This window comes from Lissotriton helveticus, chromosome 12, assembly GCF_964261635.1.
Source record: "Lissotriton helveticus chromosome 12, aLisHel1.1, whole genome shotgun sequence".
In the NCBI taxonomy this organism is placed as follows: Eukaryota; Metazoa; Chordata; class Amphibia; order Caudata; family Salamandridae; genus Lissotriton; species Lissotriton helveticus.
This window is the reverse complement of record NC_136073.1, coordinates 110992592-111020463: the sequence shown is the minus strand read 5'-3', so window position 1 is coordinate 111020463 and position 27872 is coordinate 110992592. Positions and strand designations below refer to the sequence as shown.

The 27872-nt window shown below is 43.8% G+C and overlaps 1 protein-coding gene across 2 annotated transcripts in view; it reads right to left on the bottom strand.

The window, feature by feature from the left end:
• Positions 1-817: 817 nt before the first annotated feature.
• LOC144799846 (transmembrane protein 272-like) overlaps positions 818-27872 on the bottom strand; it is a 72191-nt gene continuing 45136 nt past the window's right edge. For both annotated transcript variants that reach the window (XM_078671426.1, XM_078671427.1), the window contains exons 4-5: positions 3609-3806; positions 818-2192 (exon numbers count right to left, since the gene is read on the bottom strand). In XM_078671426.1, the coding sequence (XP_078527552.1) occupies positions 1972-2192; positions 3609-3806 (419 nt within the window). In that variant the 3' untranslated portion in view covers positions 818-1971. The remainder of the gene's footprint in view (positions 2193-3608; positions 3807-27872) is intronic.

Here is a 27872-nt window from a genome sequence, read left to right as displayed (position 1 = left end):
ATATCCGGTGCAACACTAATTACACATGACAACACATCTCAAAGGTTGACAAGTAAAAGACGGTTCAATTATTGAATACTTAGAGAATCAGCAACTCAGCCTTTAAGGGAAGGCGAGAAACAAGTAGCACATTGTAAAGTTTGAAAATTAAGGCGACATCCACCCACCGCATTGGCAGACAGAAAATTTACTAGCAAAACTATTAATCATCCTGTTTTTCTTAGACAACTTGAATTTTTCGTGTCAATATTCAGACAAAACAAACCCACTCTTAGTTATTCTGTTGCCTCTTAGTATAAATATAGGTTTTCAGAAGGCACCGGAAGTAAGACAGGTTTGTCTGGGTTTTTGGGCTAGCTGCGTTTACAGATGGAGGACTTTGCAGTAGGCGGCTTCAAGGTCCAGTTGAGATCTCTCATCGCTCTAACTCAGAATGTACTATCCCTTTCGAAAGTTCATCAGGGGAAAAGGCACAAAGGTTCCAAAGGAGGAGTGGGATTAGCACCAATCATGCATGCAAGGGGGTATGCAGGTTCTAATGGTTCCATGAGGCGTGCAGGAATCAAGAGGGTGCATAAAAGAATAGGTGTGCAGGTGGGACAATAAACACAAAGTAAGGAATGAATGAGGATAGGTAAACACTCGGGCCAGATTTAGATCTCGGCGGATGGGTTACTCCGTCACAACGGTGATGAATATCCCATCCCGGGGAACATAAATTCAACAGGATATAATGGGATTTATAGTTCGGCAAATGGGATATCCGTCACCATTGTGATGGAGTAACCTGTCTGCCGATATCTACATCAAGCCCTCAGTCAGGTGTACAGCTGCATAAACATTCGAATTAGCATTCAGTGAGGAGGGGGGGGGGTCCTTAGGCGGTGCAACACCAAAGAGGCAAAGAAGGCTCTGGAATAAATATTAAATATCCAGTTGGAGCAGAAGGCCTCAAAAAATTCAAAAAAAGACAACAGGAGCTGCGGTGTACAAACAGAGAGGTGTATAGGAGTTGGACGAACATCCTATCGAGTGTTCAGAAAGGGGAATAAATAGCTAGTCGTGGACGGAGAAGACATTTCCAAGGGAAGCCTACTGGATAAATCACACGAGGTTGACGCCTTCTAAATGAATCTGAAGATGACCCATTCTAAAGGCATAGGTCTTCCTCATTGACAGCTCCGACTGAAAGGAGGGGTTACACAGATTATCTAAAGGGGTCTTATTAAATTGACGGAGGAATAGCGAATCCTCCAGGCCCATTACCAATCTGGTCCCGAAGCCTGAAGTCCTGCATTAATGGGTCGCCATTTGCTTCATAGTCCTATTTGGTCCAGAATTTTCAATAGAGCAAATGTCAATTCCCATAGTAGGGAAGGAGGGGTATGAGGACCTTGCAAAGTGTGCGAATGGTTGCAGCGCTGCACACAAGGCTTGGTGGGTATGGTGAACTTCCTATTACCACCACAACAGACTGAAGACCTTTTTTGGAGGCCTGCGAGTCTCACAGTTCATCAAAAATAGCCACTTTCTTGTCTATATCGGATCCAGTTGGTTTTGTGTTCAAGTACATCAGTTTACTTGTGTTTACTGGTTTTAAATGGGACTAGTATAGTGACACTACCGTCGGTGGGAGGTGGCGGCGGCATTGTCCTCCATACTGGAACTACCGGTGTCTACTGGTTTTAAATGCTACTAGTTGTAGTGGAATATAATCTTACTTGTACTGGATCATTCCAGCTGTATTGGATTCTTGCCCCTGTGTGCCGGTGGTGGCTGCTTGCAAGTGATTTTCTTCTACCGAGTAGAAGGATGGGGAAAAGCAATCTCCATGGGAACTGAAAGTGCCCCTGACGGGACCAAGGAGATCATTCGATGAATGTGTTGATGGACTGCGGGGATGGCCCAGTAAACACTGTAAATGTGAAGCTACCTTGGACCAGAAGGAAGCGGACACTCGCCAACCCCAACCTAGGTGAAGACTGAGTCGGGACGCGGTCCCCTGGGGATGTTTGACCATAATGCAAATAAGCAGATGAGGATACAGCAGCTGATGATGATCATCAATCCAAGGAGAATGTAGGACGCCATGGTCACCCAGAAGGCATAGAGATACAGCACCTTGTGGCAGTAGTTCGCAGCAGCGTGGTTGGTGTAGTTTGGGGAGTAAATGGAATATATCCAGACGTTTCCTGTGGGAGGCAGAAGAGAGAGATGTTATTGCACCTGCTCGATAAAGAACATCTGACTTCACCAAAATGGAGGTGATATGTAAAAGCAATCCATAAACGGGAGGGCAGAAGGGGGAATGTTTAAAGGAAGGATGAAGAGACCGAAGGGGCGGAGAGAGGTAGTGAGCCTTTGAGAGGGTAAGAAGGGAGAATGGAACTGATGAGGGGCTGAAAGGGGAGGGATGGATGTGAGAGAAAAAAGGATAGTACAGGACAATGTGATAATTGGGGAGAGGACGAGAGTAGGAAAAGTAATGGGGGGGGAGACAAAGGAGCGCAGAGAAGGCAAGGGACCATTTTGAGAGTGGGGTTCTTCTAAACTCATAAAATCACATAATATAAACTCTTAAACATAACCCTCAGTTACAGAAGAGCCGCAGTGACAGTTTCACATCTAGGTTCTATAGGATGGGGCCAGAAGAATGGAAGGAGCAGCATGAGGGAGGGAGGGTGAAAGGAGAAAGCCTATGTCACCAGGGTGGGACAATCCTGAGCCTGCCACTCTGCCTATGTTAACATCTAGCATTGTGAGGGCTACCATTCCACTCCTCAAGTCTGTAGAGTGTGCTTTCACCGCTAGATGTGACCACATAAATAAGATGATCTTGGCTTCATGATTAATTTGACCTTCTTTTTATGCTACTGTCTATTCGCTGCCAGCAGGACCTCATGTGAGATGACCTGGGTGGTCACGCACCTGAGTTCAGAATGCTACAAGTGGTTTCCAGGTTTCTCACTACCGGACTCACTTTACCAACCTCGTCAATTGTCTTATGAAGCATTTTGAGTGATGCAAGTTGGAGGAGTGGAAAGGGTGTGGAATCAAATCCATCAAGTGATCAAAGGTTTGAGGGCTATGACTGATGACGTCCTCTCTGCCTTGAAGTGGTCCCGGTGCAGTTATAAGTCATTCACATCTGACCCGTCAGGCTGCCATAAGCGATGCCTAGAGATCATTACCTAATACTACTGTGTTGTCCCATATTTGGTCACAAGTGACTGCCGTGTGGTTCTAGCTTCTCCCCAGTATATTGTCTTATGATCACCACTGGAGATGCAAGCCTACATGTAATGCTTCTCTACAATCTGATCCTCTTACTAGGCCATTCTTGGTTCTTAGTTAGTTGGACCCAATTGTTGCCTCAGTGTTGCTCAGTCTCTTCTTTTACAGCTCTAAATTTGCCAATTCTTAATTGTCTTCTGCCCTTCTTACCTCCCTAGTTGCCGCGCATGTTCCAAATGTGGCCCTGTTACTGTTCTCATCCAGCCTGCCGAGACAGCTCTATTCCATGCACTTCTGTCAATGCACAGATGTGGAAGAGGGGATCAGCCTGCAAAAGACAGAAGCCAGAGTCCCATCAACACAGAGTTACTCACCTGCGATAAAGAAGGCTATCTTGAAGAGAACGAGAAGTCCTTGGCTGGCCACCATCAGGACGGACGCCTCGGGGGGATCACTATTATATCCACAGGGCAGGGAAGCCAGGAACAGGAGCAGGACGCTTGAAGCACCAGAAATGATCAGGTAGTAGGGAATGAGGTATTGTGCGGGGCAGTCTCTGAAGTATACTGACCCTGTGGGAAAAAGCAGAGTAAGCCTTCAAGATATTAATAACACATCTTCCATTCGACAATCCCACCAGTCACCTGTATTGATCGATAGGTGAAGTACGCTGCCCTAACAATAAACTCTGTAAAGGTGGACAATTGTACATTTCACAGTTTGTAGGCACTAGTCTGTAAGTCCCACCAAGAATACAATAATGATGTTAAGTGAAGGAAGCTGTTTGTTCACTCTGTCCAGTTCTGGGTATCCATTGGTCCTTCTCCAGTTTGTGATTGGACAAGGTCTGTCACTCCTCACTTTGTGCTCAAGATGCATACTTGGCCATCCAGAGGCAGTCAGGGCACACATACAGAGCTTCAGAGTTGGTACTTTACAAGGCTGCAACTGTTATTTTTTTTTTATAAGTTTATTCTTTCATTTATAGGTTAACACAAAACCAAATAAAACGTCCAAAAAAATAGATGAATCAAGACACACGTAAGATCATGAATTAATTACAAAAATAAAGCGCACTGTAACACACATTAAGCGACTCCGGGACAAAGAAAAATGTGGGTGCCTCGTTATAAGAGCTTTTCTAATTTTTCAAAAATAAATTTTCCAAGAACTGTCTCCTTAAAGAATGGAAATGTTTTACCATAACTCAAGGGAGCCCAGCCTCTTTCGCCTTCCCTGGGGTGCATTTCCTGGAAACCCCTATGCTTGGCACTTGCCATTCATAGCCTGTATCAAACTTTAATGTCTGAGCAGCTGTGGCTAGGAGGTGATGTCATCCACTTAGATACTTTGGTAACTGGGTAAGAGTCACCACTGGAAAACTGTAGCCAACACTAACATCCCTACCTGGGCTCTGCGGCGAAGCTTGCCATGAGTTCAGTTCACGTGCTGCATGGTGTGGAGTACATGCATTATAGTTTTATTGTACCTGCCTTCTTACCCTGAAGCCCCTTGGGAGTGCTTTTGGAACCCATCTTCCTACACTCACTCAAACTTAACGCAGGACACACTGGAAAAGGGACAGTGTCATCACTCCTGGACAGAGGTGGGTATTTGAGTGCAGGATGAAATAAAGTCCATGGTTCAGAATATAGATGAAGCCCTTCCAGAGATTGTGTACTTGTGTGTCAAAATGTTATCTAGTGATTTGGTGCCAGAATCCCTTCTGGGGCCACATGGCAATCATGGGTTACTGGGCCTCAGCCATAGGGGTTGGGGCATTTTACAGCTGATGTCCTGGGGCCTGAGCTTCTCTGGCACTACAAGTTGGGTGCCAGGTCCACCCTTTTGACACTGGACTCTCAGGGAAGCGAGGCAGAGCAGTCAAAGGCGAGGAGGCGTATGCAATACAGACTCAGACCTCAAACAAACAACAGACACACCAAGTACTGTCCAGCTCAGTGCTTTTCTTTATAGAAAAAAAGTACTTTTTTTTTCATACCACAACATAATACTACACAAAATAATAGACACAGGGTTTTTCTATGGATGCTATGGAATTATAATGACACAGAATATGACTAAGGGAGATTTTGGCAAATGTGTGAGCTCACTGTGGCTCGTGTTAGCCTCCTTTCTGGTTCTGTAACCTGAGCATGGGTTCAGTAGTGTCTGCTACTAAAAAGGTCTCTCAGGGCCACAGTGAAAAAAGGACAAAATTCCAATTGAATTTAGCAGTAGGAGCAACGTCAACATTCAAGCTCACTTGGTTTACGTGAAGTATGGGGCACTCAGGAACATTGCCTGTGAGGCCCTCAGATAACAGTAGTGTAAGAAGTCCTGCTTAAGGTTTACAGCAGTGGCGCGGATGGTCCTGTCTCTTTACCTGGTGTCGGAGTCTCTGGCACATCCCAAGCACAGTCCCGGGTGGTGACACTGCCCAAAAACAAGGACAACCCCAGAGTTGGCTGTCAAATGTTGCCTGGATGGCAGTGTCAGCCCAAGGTAGCCCACTCCTCTAAGTTGCCCCGTGCTCCGGGCAACGCACTGGGCTTCTCCTCCTTGAGCAGTTGTCTCCCTGCAAGGTCTACAGCACTTTCCCCCCTCTCAGCAGACCAGGCAAGCCTCCACAGCTCTTCCAACAAGATGGCATGAACATCAGGTGATGCCATAGCTTCAAGGACACCAGCCCTGGTTCTCAGTAAATCAAGTATTCTGCGGTGCACGCCCTACGCTTGCTTGAAGGTACTGGAACCAAGTGGCATGGCCCCCCTCTGATAGGCATTTTCCAGACAGGGATGCTAGTTCCGCTGTCAGAGTTCTGGAGCAGGTTTGAAGTAGTTCCCTTTCAAAAGTGGCTTCTCCTTCTGCATTATACAACCAATGGGGCTGAGTCCTTATTAGCTGGGGAAGGCTGGGCCAAGAATTAAGTTACACTGCAAAAGGAAAGCCCACCATCCAATTTATATCAAATATGAAACAATAAATGTGTATTAATTGATGAATTATGAAAAGTATATATTTTACGAAACATTAAATATTCTGGTACGATCGAGGTTTGAAAGCTCAGTTCTCCAAGCGCATTGTTTGGAAAACATTTGTTGAGCGCCAGGTATGAAAACTTCAGTGGATCACACTGTCTCTTGAAGGTTGGCGAAAGAAACGACCACACATGTAAAAGAGTGTTTGACCCAGAGTAATCTTCTTTATGTTCCTGTACCCTGAGGAAATACATTCCTTTCATTCTTGCCATTGCACAACTGGTTCATCTGGGGATGGAAGGAAAACCCGGGGGTGGAAGGAAAACCTGGAGGTGAAAGGAAAACCCGAAGGTGGAAGGAAATCCCGGAGGTGAAAAGAAAACCCGGAGGTGGAAGGAAAACCTGGAGGTGAAAGGAAAACCTGGAGGTGGAAGGAAAACCAGGAGAGGGAAGGAAAACCTGGAGAGGGAAGGAAAACCTGGAGGTGAAAGGAAAACCTGGAGGTGAAAGTAAAAACCGGGTGGAAGTAAAAACCCGCGTTGGAAGAAAACCAGGAGGTGAAAGGAAAACCTGGAGGTGGAAGTAAAACCAGGACATAGAAGGAAAACCTAGAGGTGAATGGAAAACCCGGAGGTGAAAGAAACCTGGAGGTGGAAGTAAAACCAGGAGACGGAAAGAAAACCTGGAGGTGGAAGTAACACCAGGCGATGGAAGGAAAACCTGGAGGTGGAAGTGAAACCAGGAGATGGAAGGAAAACCTGGAGGTGGAATAAAAACCTGTATTGGAACTGAAGAGTACATCTGCAGAGAAAGTATGATGATGAATGGATTTGCACTTTGTCTAGTCTTCAGCAACAGTGGTTGGATTAGTTAAAAGTTTGTCTCATCATAACCCCACAGTTCAGACAATATTTTCCATTTTGAAAAGAAGAAACATGGACAAAAAGAATGTCGCATTGCAGTAAATGTTATTTACCCAGATATGCAGAAAACTTTTAAAATGGTGCTCAGATACGACACCGCCGAGCATAAGTACCATAGGCTTTCTCTACATTTCTTCTTTTCAGTGTGAAATAATAATAGTAGTAGTAAAAGGTTCCTTCTTAATTGTTCTTTAAGCCATCTTCTCTCAGTAACAATTAGTTCTGTAGGCGTTTCCAGGACTCTGAGATAAGAAACAAGTTGTCCTAAATGTTGGGTCATGTTGATGTAAACTTGCTACTCATTCCATTGTGACACAACTGTATGAAGCTGGTGTTCTATCCGCGCCTATGATGCATGTGAAGCCAGTAACCCAAAGAACCAGCCCAGCAACAGAGCTGAGAGACTGTTACGAAGCTGTGTTAGAGATGATTGTTCGCAACACAACAGGAGGCTAGCGGTTGTGGTGGGAACGAGAAGTGGAAAATGTTGTTGGAAATCAAAACTCACTTTTCTCATGAAGTACAACAAGTGAAGTATGCGGATTGTAGAATAATCGTCTTCTGGAAGTGGGTATAGTCTCGATGGTTGTTCGCATACGCATTGAAAACGAGTACTCCTTTACGCCAATCCCTGGAGGACACTATTTGTCACCATCCTATTTGGTGGATCTCTTGTGCCCTAGTTTCTTCAGTTTGCAGAAGTATTTTCCCTGTTTGGAAAGCATCCTGATACTCTTTCCTGAGCATGCAGCTGCTAGAGATTGTGGTGTAAATTCCCTGGGCTGCAGACAGGTCAAGGAGGATTTGTGTAGCAGAGAGACTCTAGTCTACAGTTCAATGCAGGTACTTCCCTAATACTCACCACCATTACTCAAATAGCTTTAGAGAGTCAATGTTCATACAGTGGATTCATGGACAAGAGACATTTCCTTCTCCCAGCTGTCTAATGCATGAGCCACTGACATGGGTATAGATTGATAGGCAACACTGCTATTTCTGACATTAGCATGTGTGTGCAAGTAATATTGTTCTTTGAGTGCGATCCCTTTAGGCACACCTGCACGACACAGTATCTATAGAGGGTATTGTGGAATAGTGGGGGTGCAATACAGCATTCAAACGAAAGTGTTGCAAGTACTAGGGTGGACAACTACTGCGGTGGATAGATATGCCGGGTGCTGGTGGGCTACAAGTCCTCTTAGTTTGGATCCATAACTAAAGTTCTGATCTTCTCTTCCACTGCCTATGTTTATGCAGAATGGCACCTGCTTCTTTTCTCAACAAGAATCAGTAAAGTTGCACATCACGGATGCCCCCTTCACCATCAAGCATCAGCTCCCTTGACCGCGTGGAGATGCTGGCTAGAAGCCTACTGAGGGTAGTAAGTGTGGGGGCAGCAGAATCTGAGGCCGGTGGAAGGAAGATCTACGGCACTTGAATACAGATACACGTTGCAATTGCACTATTCCATAACCAAACACCTGAAATTGTAAAGTGTGTGCGGATTAGCTAGTGCTTTTGTGATGAGCTGATGCATTTCAGAAAGACTGCATCCCAAAAGAGATTTGTGCTGGTATCTTAGGCCACAAGAAATTGTACGCTGCAACTGTACACGTGGGGCCAGATTCACAAAGGTAAATTTATTCTTTTGTGTACGTTTACAATGGTCTGCTATTCACAAAGTTGTTTCACTAGTGATATCTTTACAACTGTGGAGTCTTCACACATCAGTGGCGACCTGCGGCAAATAAAATTGGTGAGGCAAATATTTGACCAATTGACAGGCACTGATAAAAACCAGTGGTGCCCTTAGGCTTAACGCCAAAGCTCACAATCAAGGTCCGTTTTAAACAGTGTTTATAACTGGCTTTGATTCAGAGCTCTCGAGTTGAGGCTGAAGGCACTGCGAGTTTCCCACATTGCCTGTCAGGCGGTTATATCAACTTTAAATAAAAAATAAAATGTACTGCCTCGGTTCTCCTTTTTGTCTCAGCAGTCCTTGGCTCAGGCACAGGCTTCCATAGCCTCACCCAACTCCCCACTACCAATCCAAACGCTGCTCTCGTGCTACTCAGGGAGCATGAGAGAAGCACCAGGATTGGCGGGAGCATGCTGGTTTGACGCTCCTTCAGGCAGTGGGGGGCCTGTGCTTGCACTCCATTCAGCTGTCTAGGACAGCTCGAGTTGGAGTGTTTAAAGTGCGCATGTCAGGCTTGCCATTACAAGACAGCCACCACTGTGACATGCGCACATTAAGCTGAAGTGCACACTGTTCCTCTCTGCTGCTGACCCCACCCTCAGACTCAACTGCCACCATGAAAAATAAAATGGTAGCAAATTTGTTTTATTATCATTTACTTTTAATTTTTGCTGCACTGGCAGCGGAGGAGCGATGCTCCTCCACCCTAATTGAGGAACCAATGCTGCCTCACGTAAAAACATAGGTCAGACCCTAAAAGTTGCTCAGTACATATCTGTTAAAGGGAGAACAAAGTTGTGGTAAGAGAGTTACAGAAAAGTGTGCCTGTGAAAGTGTATTTGGGTCATGATTGTTTATGATGGAGGACCAGCAAGCAGGTTTCAGGGAGTTCTGGTGTACCATGACTCCCCTGGAAAAAAGAAGTATGTTTAAAGGCTTTAAAGGGTGAATGTTTAACAGTTAAATGGTTCTTATTGTCAGGGGCCTAAGAAGTATGTGGCAACGGAGAAACAAAAATAAAGGCCTGCCACTATGCAGTACCATTTATAAAGCTTTTTTAAAGTAAGTTTTGTTCTCTTTGAGCAAGAAACAATTTTTTGTTTTGAAATCTGCAAAACATTCAGTAGACTGTGCATTATGTGTCAGTCTGGTAAGTCCATAATTACCCGGAAGATACTATTTTATAGACTGGGCGTAGAAGGCTATCATGTAATTCAACACTTGCCTCCGTCAGAGTTGGGAGAAGTGGAGTACTTTGGATCACTTTCAGGAAGCAATTAAGAAATTAGAAGAAAAACAAGGTTGTGGCGAAAGAAGCAAAGTTTATACCAATAACACTTAAAAGTATACTACTGCTTGTAAGAAATTGGGTTATTGGTTGAGGGGAGTGGAAGCCCCACTCAGGCAACAACCATAATTTTTTTCAGTGTGAACCACAAAAGTAACTGACTTAACCTATGGTTAACCCTCGGGTAGCTTGGAACAAAAGCAGTCAGACAATGTAGGCAATGTGTAAAGTATTTAAGCAGCACACAAACAGTACTAAAGGGAACAGTACAAAAGGAAAATCCCAAATCAGTTTGAAAAAAGAGTGCCTTTCATTTTAACAAATAAAATGACACCATAATGAAAATAAATTAAATCAGTAGAATCAGAGATATTACATTTTAAAGTTTTTCGTGAAATTAGCTTCCAAAAGCACGAAGCACCACTCTTGGTCCTCTGGTGGCTCCACACCAAGAGAAAGTCACAAGTTCTTGCTGGCCACGATGAAATGTGGATCGGTCAGATACCGGGACCATGTTAGTCCCGCTGAAGAGTTACTTCTCAAGACTGGAATGAAGAGTTTTGTTTGTGTTGGAGGAGGCTTTCGGCAAGAAGAGCAGGTCAAACGTTGCGAATGGTCATTGCTGTAGTTTGAAGACCCAGTTACACAAAGCAGAGGTATCGCTTTGCTGGTTGTCACGGGTGATGACTGTTGGCGCAAAAAGCAGGTCTCACAGGAGCTTGATGATGCGGGTTGACGCAGGTGGCAGAGTTTTGGCATGAATAAGCCGGTTCAGGAGGAGCCAAAACTATAGGATTTCCACCCTTTCTTCTTGGAAGAGATTCCACTGATGCCAGGTAAGGGTCCAGGACATGGAGGGGGAGGGGCAGGTCACCTCTTAGGGATCAGGACTCGCTCCAGCAGAGGCCAACAACAGGTCTCAAGCAGGTCCAAAACAGCTGGTCAGTTGCAGGGAGACCTCTGAAGCTTGTGTGGCCCCATGCAGCCTACATAGAGAGAATGGCCTCCGTACAGGCACCCGGCTGGGCGCCGTCTGCACGAATCACAACGCTGCCAGCAGTGGAGGCGGCACAGGACCCGGTGAGGTAAGTTTCTTTTTACATTTTCCCTCATTCTCCCGCGCGAACCCCCTTTTGAACCCCTCCCGCGAGTCATGCGCACCGTGACTGCAAGCAACCACTGTTAAATGTTGAGTTAGTGAAGGACAAGTGTCTGATATGCATGCACTATTGTGTGCGACGTACACAGGATTGTGGTAAGTGCCGAAAGGGTGATAGAGTAGTTTATGTGTGTTAGTAGAAAGGTGTCTTGTATGTTTAGAACTTAAACTTCTTTAGCTAACGATGGGGCCTCTCTTGATCAAAGTAATGACTGTACAAGGGTCTTCCACTTTTGATGTGTTATTAGGGGGGGTACTTAAGAGGAAGCCACTTTCATTTCTTGACCTTTAGATGGAAGAGGAGTGTTTGTGGATAGAGATCACCATACATCAGTTAGAGGGCAGCTACAGGAAGTTGTCCTGTTTGTCCTCCCTTTTGTCCCCCATCTTATTTAAGGCCTCATCTTCTAAAGATACATTTGGTGAAACTGGTTGCAATTTGCGCACCGACTTTTAGCATATTCAATGATATTTTGAAAATCAACCTATGTACTAACATATCAGGTAGTAAATCTCTTTTAAAAAAAAAAAAAAAAAAAAATCAGAGCAGAGTGAGTTCCCAGGTAAAGTGAATGCCTGAGGCTTATTAAAGCAACACTATTCCTCATTCTGCCCAGTCAGGCGCCAGCATTAGGCAGCAGGGCTATCCTTCAGGCTATTTAGATCTTACATGTTTAGGCTTTAAACATCAGCGCTATCCCTCAAGTTCTGTAGCTCCGATAAACTCAGACCTAACACAGCAGAGCTATACTTTAAAGTTACACTTAGTCCTCAGGCAGGAGAGCATCCTTCAGGTAACACAGACTTTAAAGGCGCAGGCATTGCAGTGTAAAGCTATCCATGACCCCACACACTCCCAATACAAATGCCTATAGCTCTCAGTTGACTCCTACTTGGAGAACCCAACCAGCATGTACAACCCATTTTGAGTCAAAGATTGACTGAAAACAGTTATTTTGCTGCAGAAGTTCTAACCCTGGGCGTAGTACTTCGCTACGCCCACGGAGTGGGCGTAGTGTTGCCTACTTCGCCATTTGCAAAGTAGGCGTAGCAGGCAACACTACGCCCACTCCGTGGGCGTAGCGAAGTTGCCCGCCACCCGGCTCCCTCCCGCCCTCCCTAAATACTTAAATAACGTTTTTAAAAAGAATAAAAACCACTTACCTTGTCGGCTGCGTCCCCGGGGCTCCCTCTGGTAATCGCGCCGCCGTCTCGGAACTAATGCGCATGCGCCCACGCCCGCACATTTCTCACGAGAAATGCGCATGTGCGGGCCGCCGCGCATGCGCATTAGTATCCAAGATGGCGGCGCGATTACGAGAGGGAGCCCCGGAGACGCAGCCGACAAGGTAAGTGGTGTTCATTCTTTTTAAAAACGTTATTTAAGTATTTAGGGAGGGCGGGAGGGAGGCGGGTAGTATTTAGCGAGGGCGGGAGGGAGGCGGGTGGCGCGTAGTGGGGCTACGCGAAGTGCGTAGGTGGACGTAGTTTCTTGCCCACTTCGCGTAGCTTCCCGTAGCCCCACTACGCCTACTACGCCCAGGGTTATGCAGAACCCTAACCCTAGCCAAATTGCCCCTTCTGGTTGACTGCATTTGAATGGAATTTTTAAATGGACTAACATTATAATACGAGATGACCACACAGGGATGTAGCCACGGGGAGCCCAGACCAGCCTATACTTTTGTGTGGCCCCCAAAAACAATAGAAGCGTTGCTGTTTTTTGTTGCATTATTATTTTAAATATCCATTAATTAACACTAAGAGGCAAATCAATTGTCTTGTGTACCCTATATGTAATGTGGCCTGCAGCCTTCTAGCCTAATAAATCAAAACACAAGAGGAATCTGCTTTCGTACAGCGCATAACCAAAGCACATATTTGAATGTGTTATCATGTGCAGTAACAAAGAAAACAACAGCATAGTGAAATAAAAAAATGGCCTAGGATCACACAATTTGATTACGTCGTGAGGCCGGAATAGATCCCATGTTTCACAATTTAGCTACTAGCTGAGAATCTCTTTATTTCTCCTGTTTTACACGAAATTTTAATGTGTATTTATATAGTGCGGAACTCCCCCAGGAAGGAATCCTGGGGCGGAAGCAGGAGCTGTATGGACCGAGCCACGGCCAGGGCTAGCTGAAGAGCCAGATCTTCAGTTTTGTGCAGAACTCAAGAACTACAGAGGAGGCTCTGATGTGTAGGGGCCGGTAGTTCCGGGGTTTAGGATCGAGGGATCAGAAGGCGTGAGCTCTGGATCTGGTTCTGGCTGAGCGGAGGGGTCAGCCAGATTTGTGCAAGTTTATGCGGTTGTTGAGGTACATGAGACCAATGTTTTGTAAGGCTTTGTGTGTGCGGATGAGGAGTTTGAAAATGACCTGTTTGTGGATTGGGAGCCAGTAGTGTTCTTTGGAGGTATGGGGGGTGGTGTGAGTGTGGGGTGGTGCGAGTACGGGGTGGGAGATTGAGAGTGAGCATGATTGCTGAGGTTTGTTTGATGTTGAGTCTTCTGGTTAGCTGAGCATTGACTCCAGCATAAGCTACATTGCTGTATTCCAGCTTGCTGGTGATGAGGGTGATGGTGATGGTTCTGAGAGTTCTTGAGCATCTTGATTGTGTGGAGCAGGAGACGGAGTCTAGGTTCACTTGGCTAGTCATGTTGAGTTGGCAAGCCACCAGGTAGAGTCCCAGAGCGAGCTGTCTTTGCTGAAGAGTAGGACTTCCATCTTGTACATGTTGAGCTTCAGGCACTTTGTTTTCATCCATCTGGTTACTTCGGTCAAGCAGGCAGAGAAACTGTTCCAGGAAGATTGGCAACTTGTCATAGTGGGAGAGGATGAGCTGAGTGTTGTCAGCATAGGATATCTTGATTCCATGGGTGCGGATGATACTGGTGAGTGAGGTGATGTAGTGGTTGGACATAGTGTGGCTGAGTGGGTACCCTTCAGGACCTTCCCAGATGAAGTTAACGGCATACAAGGTGAAGGGGTCCCGGCTGGCCGATTTGTTTATCATCTTTTCCATTACTTTTGCTGGGTGGTGTAGCAGGAAGATAGCTCAGTGGATGGCTGGTGTCTTCTGGTCTGCTGAGGGTTTCTTGAGGAATGGGAGTACTGTGGCATGTTTCCAGGTGTCTCAGGGTAGATGGCTGTGATTATTGAGTCATTCAGGATCAGGGATGGGAAGAATCTCCGGAGTGTATGAACTGCATGGTTGTTGCAGTTTCTCGAATATTGATGGTGTGCCAGGTGGTCAGGGTGGTCCTCTGGGTGTTGGTATGAATGGAAAAGAGGGCTGCAATGGTGGAAGGGTCCAGTTGGGGTCTCAAAGTTTTCATAGATGCTTGTGATCTTGTTGCTGACAAATAGACCCAACTGGGTACAGAAGTCTTGAGAGGTGTTACGCTGGTGGAGCTTGCTTCCGGAGAGGTGAGGTATTTCACCATTGCAAAGATTTTCTAGGCACTGTTGATGTTTCTTTCGATGCGGTCTGTGAGCATGCAGCATTTGTTGTCTCTGATTTGCTGATGGTAGCAGATTTGTAGTTTTTCTTGCAAGTGTCCTTCTGACTTTGTCTCTATCTTTCTCATCACTATAACCAAAAGTGGTAGGTAGTGTCACCAAATCCAGACCGACAGTGGTATATTCTGCTGTTTTTTAAACTGGCACCATCTTCGCAGTGCCCTGAAACTCTTATGTAGTATGTAGAGCTGAGCTACACAAGTGTAACAACATACATTTTGGGATATTTATTGGATCACACCTATGCATTAGATGAGGGAGAAGTTGCTTCAGTGTTGGAAGTTTGCCTGTCAGTTGAAGACCACATTTTTATATCTGCTAATTATAGGGTGACCAGGTTTCCAAAACTAAAAACAAGGACAGACAGTAAGTGTTAGCACAAGAATGTAAAACTGAGTCACTGACACAGTGATACAGTATAACATCGCTCCTGAGACATCGATATGTAAACTTGCGTTTTTTAGTAAAGAAACTGTAAAAATTAAAGGGAAATGTGCTTTGGTTAAAAATTGCCAATTTCAAAACAGAAATACGGGGTACTAAGTGAACCTGGGGTATATGGAGCTGCTGGCCTCCAGACTTTATGCAACATGTGTTTTGGTAATCTCGCTAATAGGGCATACAATAATCCATCCTGGAGAAAATTAAGGCCTGGATAAGATACTTCCATGCTGTTGTCAGAATGAAGGGAAGGAAAACTTTTTAAGACTCTTCAAAGGCAGAAATTAGTGGAACATAGCTTGTTAATGTGATGGGAAAAAGTAATTTCTAAATTGACAATCACACCTAAATTACATGGCGGGGGTGGGGGGGGGGGGCTGAACAGCCTGCATTTCTGATGGCCATCAGTTTTGAGATAAAACTGCATTTAGTATCAAAGATTACTACTTCAGCCATTTAATATAATGAGTTTGTGTACATCCATTTCGCAATGCCAAGGAGACAGTTCTTTAAATTAAGTGCAATTTCATCAGGGTTTTCTTGTAGCCTAAGGACTTAATGTGTATCATAAACATAAGTATGGATGGAAATTCAGAATGTTTGTATGAGATCAGCCAGGTGAGTCATATAGAAGTTAAAGAGTGCAGAGTTTAGCAAGGATCCCTGTGGGGCACTAACAGGATAGGCGTATGTGAGGATCTATAGTAGCACAGCATCACCGAATAGGCCAGGATATAAACCAGTATTAAGTATTAATGGGGTTACCCAAAAAGCTACCCGACCTGGGTCACAGTTACAGTACAATAAGTAAATGGTTGCTATGCAACAATTATAAAAGAAGAGGAATTTCAGCATTCTCGAGGCCTTATTTACATGAAATGCAAAAATTCAATTTATTGTCAAAGTAATTGCCATCTAATGCAATTATTATTCAAAGCATTGATCACCTAAGGCAACACAGTTGCTCGTGAATCTGAAGGTGTGATCGTATTTACAGTGCTCTTGGTGTGGGAAGAGGGAGGTAAGTGGGTTGAGGTTCAAGTGAGTAAGTGAAGGTGATGGACAGGCAAGAGGTAGTGTGACATATATACATCAATTATACATGGTATAACCTTTCCGGCATGAATCAGGTCAATTGTTCCCATAGGATATAAACCAGGCCAGCATTGTACCCAAGAATCTGACTCCCTCTAGTCTTTGGAGTAAAATGGAGTGGGAGATAGTATCAAGGCTGCAGAACCTTCTAGTAAAAGTCACCACTCCATTTCCATCCAAGGTGTGTCTGATGTGGTCTGCGGCTTTGGCAGTAACTGTCCTTTGCGAAAACCTGATCGAGGATTCTAGATGGCTAATGAGCTATTTAATGTCCCTTGTGGGGTTTTTACATTTTAAAATCAATTTTTTTTAGAAGAACTCAGCCTTCCTTTGATATCGTGATTTTATTGTAATCGGAATCTAAGTGGGTAGAGTATATTTCTTTCAAATGTGGTTCATAGCCTTTCCGCCACAATCTTTTGAGTTTTTTGCAGTCTTTTTTGTGTTTTTGGTTCTTCAGTGCACTACCGGGGTGAGGGTTTAGCCCGTCTAGGTTTGAAAGCTTTTATTGGTATCCCTTGGTCCAGCGAGGATGAGCTCTAGTTCTCTATGGCATCAGAGTTGTGTGTGGGGTTGGCCTCAGTGAGGATAGGACAGGAAGGATGTTGCACTTTGTTGCAACCTTCAGAGGTCAGTTTTTCATGCTGTTAACAGGAATGTCAAAGAGGTCAAGGGCTGGGTAGGGCCATGCAACTTAAAATAAATCAGACTATGATCAATCCCAGTCAACTTGGGATACTTCAAAATTGATGCCAAAAAAGGGAATATAAAATGGCATCAAATGTATGGACAGCTTTGTGGATGGGCTCTTTATTGTTTTCTAGATGTAAAGAGGAGAAATAATTGCTACAATTAACAATGTCCTTATCTGATTTGTTATCAAGCTGAATATTAAAATCACCCAGAAAAATGTTATTGGTATAAAGAATAAAAAATGACGTAGGCAATGCACTGCTTATTGGCTTTTAGTGAAGTTATATTCGTTTTTATAGTTTACAGTTATTTAGAGGTGCTCCAACTGGTGGCGTAACCGTCCGTTTGCGCCAACTATATAACTCTCAATGATGTGTGCACACGGCCTGTGTGCACATCCCAGTATTTGGGCACTCCCTCTGGTTCAACAAGTGTGAGTTGACAAAGTTTCTTTATTTTAACATGGTTACATTCAGCCTTTTATGAACGTGGATTAGTTTCATCAACTTCAATAGGCTTAATCATGATTTAGATCAAACAGCATGGTTGCTCCGATGCATTTCGGGCCAACTGCCCTTTCTCAAGGAGCTCTGAAATACAAGAACGACTTACATTTGCATCGAAAAATGCTTTAAGTTTTGACGATTAGATATAAAACAAGGGTCAATATGACAAGTTCCCAGTGATCATAGTGCATACTCAATAAACTTACAGAAGCTGATGGTGCAAGTGTGATAACGAGAATAATACCGAGAGAACTAAAAAACAGGAATGATGGTACAGAGATGTAACGAGGACGCACCCAAAATAGACAGGATTAATAACACAGGCTAACAAAGGGTAAAAGATGAAGGACGCATCCCAGGTGAACAAAACGAGTAATGACATATCATGAGGCAAAGGGTGTAAAGAGAGAGATAATCAAAAAGAGGTGAAGGAAAACGCTCACGTGTTTTCACTGCTATCATTTAAAGCTGAAAGAAGCAAGAATGAGCGAACGTTAGTACCAATTAATGGTGAGTTCACGTGATAATAGATTGAGATTAAACCAAATGGCAGTAGCTTACGCTTACCGATGCGAAGTTCTAAGGTGGGACTAACGCGGTCTCGGTGTGTGTTGAAGGTTAGGTGAGGCTGGTGGGTTTGAATGTCACGGGATAAATGCTGGAATAAACATAGATGAAGGACGCTCGTGCGAAGTGGATGTGTTAGAGTGTCACGGGATGGCGCTGAAATATTATGTTTATGTCTATTTCAGCGCCATCCCGTGACACTCTAACACATCCACTTCGCACGAGCGTCCTTCATCTATGTTTATTCCAGCATTTATCCCGTGACATTCAAACCCACCAGCCTCACCTAACCTTCAACACACACGGAGACCGCGTTAGTCCCACCTTAGAACTTCGCATCGGTAAGCGTAAACTACTGCCATTTGGTTTAATCTCAATCTATTATCACGTGAACTCACCATTAATTGGTACTAACGTTCGCTCATTCTTGCTTCTTTCAGCTTTAAATGATAGCAGTGAAAACACGTGAGCGTTTTCCTTCACCTCTTTTTGATTATCTCTCTCTTTACACCCTTTGCCTCATGATATGTCATTACTCGTTTTGTTCACCTGGGATGCGTCCTTCATCTTTTACCCTTTGTTAGCCTGTGTTATTAATCCTGTCTATTTTGGGTGCGTCCTCGTTACATCTCTGTACCATCATTCCTGTTTTTTAGTTCTCTCGGTATTATTCTCGTTCTCACACTTGCACCATCAGCTTCTGTAAGTTTATTGAGTATGCACTATGATCACTGGGAACTTGTCATATTGACCCTTGTTTTATATCTAATCGTCAAAACTTAAAGCATTTTTCGATGCAAATGTAAGTCGTTCTTGTATTTCAGAGCTCCTTGAGAAAGGGCAGTTGGCCCGAAATGCATCGGAGCAACCATGCTGTTTGATCTAAATCATGATTAAGCCTATTGAAGTTGATGAAACTAATCCACGTTCATAAAAGGCTGAATGTAACCATGTTAAAATAAAGAAACTTTGTCAACTCACACTTGTTGAACCAGAGGGAGTGCCCAAATACTGGGATGTGCACACAGGCCGTGTGCACACATCATTGAGAGTTATATAGTTGGCGCAAACGGACGGTTACGCCACCAGTTGGAGCACCTCTAAATAACTGTAAACTATAAAAACGAATATAACTTCACTAAAAGCCAATAAGCAGTGCATTGCCTATGTCATTTTTTATCCACGTTTCTCCGCCCTCAAGGCAATAGCACGCAATTCAAAATGCAATTTGAAACTATTTCGAAATCAACTGAAGCCAGAGCAGACCTCCTGGCATATGGAGATGATGAAAAAGAACGCATTTATGCTTTAATTCAAGACGACGTATCACAAGAATCCAGTAGCCGCACAAGAGAACAATGTGTCAAACATCTTCTATACCTATCAAAACGCCGTATTAACCAGCAACTACACGCTAAAACTTTAGTGAAATACCATCAAGCCCTTCGCATTCCCCGTGGACTCAGAATTGCACTCAAACCGTCTCTTTGTAAGAACTCCAAAAACTTTCAAGCCAAATGGAATGCCATCTTAAATAAATGTAGTCTAGATTTAATGTTACTTATCATTGAGGAGTTATCTATTATCTTAATTGAGCTTACCAACGAGATCAAAGAGGTTGAAAAGGAACTTGAAGCATTTAAATCATCTGAGGAACTATCACAGATGTTAGAGGATGTTAAAACCCAATTGGAAAAGCATACTAAGGATATTAATGATAGGAAAATCAGAAAATTTAGACGTGACACATTGGATTACCAATTGGATGAGGTGTACACTTGGGCTGATATTTACGCCCAACGTCGACGCAACAAACCAGCTAGCCAATATACAGACACCTCCTCCTCTGGGAGTGATGCATCCAACCGACCACCGAGAAAGACAACTTTTGAAACAAACAGAAATCAAGAACAGACTAGAACACAACCTAATGAGAGTGCAACCACATCTGGTCCTTTTTTAGAGAAAGGCCCACAAGAAGCCGACGACTCAGGCGGAGCAAGAGAAAAAGAATCAGAAGCACCAAATACAAGAGGCTGGAAGAAGGACAAGAAGAAAACAAATCGTTAGTTATCAATATCTCCGACACTGTATTATCTGAATACGAGATTAACCTTCTACAAAAGGGAACTTCGTTCATTCCAACCACTTTCACCAACCAACTCGAATTGGAGACTAGCACATTCAAGTTGACAAGAAAATTGAGGTTACGTCATTTCTTCGAAAATGTGCTTCCACCACCCACAGACACAAAGTCAGATCAACTTTGTGGGCTACGTCCACCAAGCTCATATTTACCACCTGTTAGTCACAAAAGCATTGATACCTTCGAGACACTGGTTAAACAGGACTTGGGAAAAATTAACTTCAAGAAAAAAACAAGCATAATGAACCTTACACAAAAAGACAACAATACACTCAGAAAGATTGCCGACAACAAGTCAATCAAATGCATCAAAGCTGATAAAGGCGGGGCCCTCGTCGTTATGAACGCTAATATGTACGAAGCAAAGATGAATGAACATATCTGGGAATCTGAAACCTACACATTACTTGATTCCAATCCAACGAACCAATACAAAGATACACTAACATCGATAATTAACAAAGCACACGACATGGGAACTATTGATGACCGCACCAAGAAATTCCTATTGGTTGAATTTCCAAGAAGCCCTACCATAACCTTACTCCCGAAGATACACAAAAACCTAATGGATCCCCCAATGCGGCCGATCGTATCTACCAAGGGTTCACTTCATGAACCCGTAGGTAAATTCCTTGATCGTTACCTTCAACCGTTTGTGAAACAACTCAACAGTTATGTAAAGGATACGACCGAATTTTTGTGTAAACTATCTGAAGTGAAAATCAGTGAGAATGATAACCTAATATTCTGTACTGCTGATGTGAACAGCTTATACACATCAATCCCACATGGTGGAGGAATTGAAGCTATTGAAAGAATCTTGCTACACAGTGACATCCCTGAACCTATGCAAATCCTATTGATGGAGCTTATGATCTTTACTCTTTATCATAGTTATTTTAACCACAATGACAAATGGTTCCAACAGTTATCTGGTATGTCCATGGGCAATTGCGCCGCTCCGGCGTACGCTAATATCTACATGGCGGACTTCGAGCAAATTCACATTTACGGTAACCCTGAATGGACCAACAACCTGTTGATGTACGCCAGGTACATTGACGACCTGTTCTTCCTTTGGAAAGGACCCAAAAACCTGCTGGAAAAAGAATTGAACATCTTGAACACAAAGGATCACCGAATCCAAATCACTTGGAACTTGAATGAATCTCAAATCAACTTCCTTGATGTATCCATCACTAGGTCAAACACCGACCTTGAAACGAACCTCTACAGGAAACCCACCGACCGCAACAACACGTTGCATTTTGCAAGTTTCCATCAACATTCACTTAAACGCCATCTTCCTTTCAGACAGATGTTGCGCGTCAAACGCATAGTATCCAACCCAGAAGTATGCACACAAAGACTAAATGAAATGAACGTGAGATTCACTGAGAGAGGATACCCACCTGAAATAACAAATGAAGCCATGAATAAAGTATCTTTAATTGAACGTGAGAAGGCTTTAAGCAAGACGATAAAAAATGAGGAAACCAGAATGGTTGTTGTCTCCAAGTATTCCACAATGAGTGGGAGATACAAAAAAATTATACTCGGACACTGGAGAATCCTAGTATCCGAACCGGACTTTAAAGATATGTTCAAGAATCCTCCAATATTTGCCTATACGAGAGCAAACAACTTCAAAGAGATTTTGTCCAGAGAAACACCAATCCACACCACATACAAAGGTACGAGACCAAGCTTCAATTGTAATAATTGCAACAACATCATCACAGGCAACAAGTTAAACCACCCAATGAGAGGCAATGAAATTAAAGTGAAAGTCAATGCAACCTGCGACTCATCTAACCTGATATACCTACTCAAGTGTCCTTGTGGAAAAACCTATGTAGGAAAAACAGAGAGAAAAATAAAAGTTCGATTAAACGAACACAAATCTAACATCAGAACAAAACAGACAAAATCCAGCGTGGCCACACACTTCATGGAACATAATCATACTGTGGCACAGTTAAAGTTTATGGTCCTTGAGATCATCGAGAAGAAAGAAGGAAGGGACAATAACAAGTTCCTTCTACAAAGAGAAACCGCTTGGATCTACCGTTTGCAATCTTGCAAACCATTTGGTCTCAATGACCGTATCGAACTGAGTTGCTTTTTATAAGTACCCTTTTTGGTACATCAGGACACACATCATCTCTTGTGCGCTTTCACCACAACTGTTGTTGTTTATTTTATTTCATCTAAATGTGATTTATGTTCCCCATTGATCCACTTATATTTATGTGCACAACATTACCATTATTTTGTTTACTGCTTCTTTAGGCATTCATTTTACATTTTCTTCGTGTTTCCTGTCATTTCATTTCATTTCAGTTTCACCCCTCGATTTTTTTCTTTTTACCCGTTCTCACCATGTACACTCCATCATGGCTGACTAATTCCACCTTAACCTAGTCCCTTGTTGATTCCGTTTCCCACACGCTGCATGAACGTCCTTCGTTTATGTCTATTTCAGCGCCATCCCGTGACACTCTAACACATCCACTTCGCACGAGCGTCCTTCATCTATGTTTATTCCAGCATTTATCCCGTGACATTCAAACCCACCAGCCTCACCTAACCTTCAACACACACGGAGACCGCGTTAGTCCCACCTTAGAACTTCGCATCGGTAAGCGTAAGCTACTGCCATTTGGTTTAATCTCAATCTATTATCACGTGAACTCACCATTAATTGGTACTAACGTTCGCTCATTCTTGCTTCTTTCAGCTTTAAATGATAGCAGTGAAAACACGTGAGCGTTTTCCTTCACCTCTTTTTGATTATCTCTCTCTTTACACCCTTTGCCTCATGATATGTCATTACTCGTTTTGTTCACCTGGGATGCGTCCTTCATCTTTTACCCTTTGTTAGCCTGTGTTATTAATCCTGTCTATTTTGGGTGCGTCCTCGTTACATCTCTGTACCATCATTCCTGTTTTTTAGTTCTCTCTGTATTATTCTCGTTATCACACTTGCACCATCAGCTTCTGTAAGTTTATTGAGTATGCACTATGATCACTGGGAACTTGTCATATTGACCCTTGTTTTATATCTAATCGTCAAAACTTAAAGCATTTTTCGATGCAAATGTAAGTCGTTCTTGTATTTCAGAGCTCCTTGAGAAAGGCAGTTGGCCCGAAATGCATCGGAGCAACCATGCTGTTTGATCTAAATCATGATTAAGCCTATTGAAGTTGATGAAACTAATCCACGTTCATAAAAGGCTGAATGTAACCATGTTAAAATAAAGAAACTTTGAAACAGTACGGAGTCAACTCACACTTGTTGAACCAGAGGGAGTGCCCAAATACTGGGATGTGCACACAGGCCGTGTGCACACATCATTGAGAGATTGGTATAAAGAAGACAGGTTGCAACAGATTCAAAAATGCACTGATAAAAAATATCAGTAGGTCCTGGGGGTTCCTAGATGAGAATGCATTTAAAGGAGATTTTGGCTGATATTTTAAAAATTAGGGCTAGCGCGTCTACTCCCTTAATTGGAGGAAAGAGGCAATCGGATACCTCAAGATACTCTTGATAGAAGCACAACAGTTCACCACCCCTTTTTGATGTTCTATCAAAATGTTAAATAAGATAGCCAGACTTAGAAGGTAGGAATATATCTGGTGCAAAGTCATTTTTTAGCCATGTCTCTGTAATGAAAATGCAGTCTAAATTGGACTGTTAAATTCAAGACCGTACATTGAGAAGAGCATATTTAAAAGATGGTGAAGGAGCCTTGTGGCACTGACATTGGAATGGTGCCCCTTGGAGATTGACACGGGCATTGAACTGAGCATAGTGGCTCCGGAGTGCTTACATGGGGACAAAAATTGGCAAACAGCCACATGGACATGAAGAAATTGTTTCTGTTACATTGACATTGATGTTTGGACAACGATGCGGGGACCTGATATATGGACCTTGTGATTGACACTAGCATTGGGAAACACACATCGAGTCTGACTTTGGTACATAGGGATACAGACACACAGTGTCACTGAAAAGTGCACTGAAAGGTACACAAGGTAACTGGCACAAGAGGCCACAGAGACATCAATCCAAGGACACAAAGATTCCTTTAAGGAGCTGCCTCGGGTAGAGGGTCAAAATACACCTGCTCCCCCCAGAGTTAATTCTACTTTAGGTGCGCCTCTCTCACAGTTCCCGCCTATCCTATTAGATAAATCCCTTGAGATAATGAAGGCTCTGAAATCCAGTTCCCCGTGGAGCCCTGTCCAGCGAGAGTGCTGGCGTCAATTGCTGAAGTGATTAACCCAGCAGTCAACCGGGTTCTGAACTCCTTGTCAGAGCGATTAATGCCTGAGAGCTGGAAACATGCAGGAATTCTCCCACTGTTAAAAAAAACCTTTCGCAGACCCACTGATAGTGATCAACTACAGGCCAATTTCACTGTTGTCTTTCTTTTCCAAGATCTTGGAGAAATATGTAATCATAGTTACTAAGGAATATGGGGAGGCCAATAACATATTACATCCAAGTCCGTCATGGTTTAAAGCAAACTTCAGTACAGAGACGGCCTTATTAGAAGTCTCTGAAACTATTAAAACTACCTTGGATAGTGGTGGCAATGCGGTACTGGTGCTATTAGACCTGTCTGAGGCCTTTGATACCGTGCCCCATGACCGACTCCTGGAAAGACTTCAAGATTGCAGGATTGGTGGCACGGTTCTCAAATGGTACACTTCCTTTTTAAGTGGCCGCCATCAAACAATATGGTCCCCTCCTTTCTGGGCCCCCCATCACCCCCATGAAAGTTGGAGTTTCCCAGGGCTCTATTTTAAGTCCGGCCTTGTTTAATGTGTATGAGCCCCCCTTGCACTCTTAGCAGAGGAACATTCAAAAATGTTATCTTACGTCAACGACACGCAACTTCTGTTCACCTGCAAGAAGGGCACCATGTTCAGAGGCAGTGAGATAAACACCTGCATAATGGAGGTGTTTTCCTGATTCAGAGGGAACCAATTAAAGTGTAATCCCAAAAGGTCGGAGATTATTTTTTTTGGTTCCAATACGAGTGAGGCGTGGCACCAGTGGTGGCCATTGGGCATGTCCCCACCAATGTCCTCAGTTACTATCGTAAAAAACCTTGGGGTGAAGCTGGATATAGACATGTCCATGAAGACCTAAATTCAAATTGTGGCCGGCAACTGCTTTAGGCTTCTAAAAATGCTTAAGAACTTCCTCCCCCTGCTCTCAGTCCCCCTCAGAAAGACGGTAGTCTAGGCCCTGATTGTATCAAGCCTGGACTATGCTAATGTCTTATATTTAGGCTTACTGGAATATCTATTAAGTCGCTTGCAGATCCAGAACTCGGTGGCCAGAGCTATTCTTATGGTAGGACCCAGGGCTCATATGACCCCCCACTTAAAATCTCTTCATTGGCCTCCTGTGCGTAGGAGGTTCCACTTTAAGACTCTTACTTTGGCCTTTAAGGCCGTACATAACTCAGGGGCTCAATATATTAGGAAAAGGATCCTGTACTATGCCCCTCGACGGACCCATAGGTCCTCTACGCAGTACCTGGTGACCATCCCTAGGTTTTCCCATTCCTGCATGGGCAGCCGCTCTTTTCAAGTGGTGGCATCCCGATTGTGGAATGGCCTGCCACCTTCTCTTAGACAGACATCTGACCTATGTGCGTTCAGGAAAAAATTAAAAACCTGGCTATTTCAACAGTAGCACTAGTCAGTTGCTTGGAGCATACTCTGCCTGTTTTAGTGGTCTTTAGCGCCGGGACACTCCGTAGAGTAGCTGTGCACTTTACAAATACCCAAATAAGTGACATTACATTACAAAGACTAGGCCTGTGAGATTGACTAGGAGACTATGCACATTTCGTTCAGTGGCATAAGAACAAACACATCTATTGTCCCAACATTGTTCTTAAACCGCTCTTAGCACCAAGGGAGCATAAGGCTGGCAACTGCTGTTCTTCAGCAATACTTCTTAAGTGTGAGATAATGCCTCTTTGCATGATCACCCCCAATGTTTTGGACTGATGCTGCTGGTTTTCCGACTCTGTAGGTATATGGAGTCATGCCAAACAGGTTTCAATGCCTGTGCTCTGACCCATAAACATGTATGTCTGTTTGGTTTACTCACAACAGGCATTGGTTAACTTACTTAGACCTGTCGGCAGCTTTCGACACCATCGCACACAGTATTCTGCTAAACAGGCTGCTAGAGATTGGTGTCGGAGGCTTAGCCCTTAAATGGTTTCAGAGTTATCTCTCCGATAGAACTCAATCCGTCCAATTAGGGTGCTATGTGTCATCTCCAGCTGCAGTGGACAAGGGGGTACCTCAGGACTCTATATTGAGTCCCACATTATTTAATCTATAGGTTGCCCCACTGGCCTCAATCATCAGGAACTGTGGGTTTGAAACTATATCTTACGCTGATGACACGCAGCTGATTGTACACATAGAGAGAGATCCGGCCGAAACAAAAGCAACGTTTTTGAGGAGTATGATTAACATAGCAGATTGGATGAAGAGAAACTTTATACAAATAAATTCTGCTAAACCGAGATACTCTTGTTTGGCAAGGCTGTGGACTTGTGGTCCCCAGACTGGTGGCCATCAGAACTAGGAGAGGCCCCCTCCCCGAGAAGCTGGGCGAAGCACCTGGGGATAAAGATAGATAATCAGCTCTCAATGGAGGAATAGGTAAAGACCCTTGCAGCCTCCTGCTTTGGGAATATGCGGATGTTGAGAAAAATGTTCCCATGGATTCCGCTTAGCGCTAGAAAGACTCTTATCCAGGCGCTGTTAATCAGTCGCCTTGATTATAGAAATTCTTTATTGGTAGGAATCAGAGAGGACCTTTTATCCAAACTACAGGTAGTGCAAAATACAGCTGCCCGCCTTGCCCTTGATAAGCCAGCCCAAACCCCCTCTTTGCCTCTTTTACGCCAATTACATTGGCTTCCAGTCAAGAAACGGGCCACCTTCAAGATGTTGTGTATGGTCTTTAGGGCCCTGCATGGTCTGGGTCCGGCTTATCTGACCAACAAACTAAAATGGTATCAACCTACAGGGCAGCTCAGATCTAGTAATCGGAAGCTGCTGTGCTACCTCAGATTCAGGAAGACAAAAATGTGGGGTCGTTCCTTTTCCCATCTGGCCCCCAAACTTTGGAATGGCCTCCCTGAACAAATCCGGGAATGTCTGAACCTGTCCCAATTTAAAAACTGCTCAAAACATGGCTCTTTTAAGCCGCTCCTCACAGACTGCCTGTCGTTTTCTTGAGCGCCGAGAGATCCCCTTGGGGATGATTCCTGCGCAATAAAAATGGCCTAAAATAAATAAATAAGTCCCTAGAATAGGGTATCAGAGGTAACCATGGCTTGTATGTTAAAGTGTCCCTTGTGGACTGTAGCACTTAATGTGCCACTGTGAGTGTGACAAAGCAAAGCATGACTCTCAAGCCTGCCATTGCTGACTGGCAGAGTAGTTTTCGAACTACTAACTCGTCTTTGCTATTTAAAATAATGACAAAGCTCAGACCTTTCTTTCTAATATTTACAAGTCACCCCTAAAAGGTCTATCGAGCCCTAAGGCAGGGTGTTTTA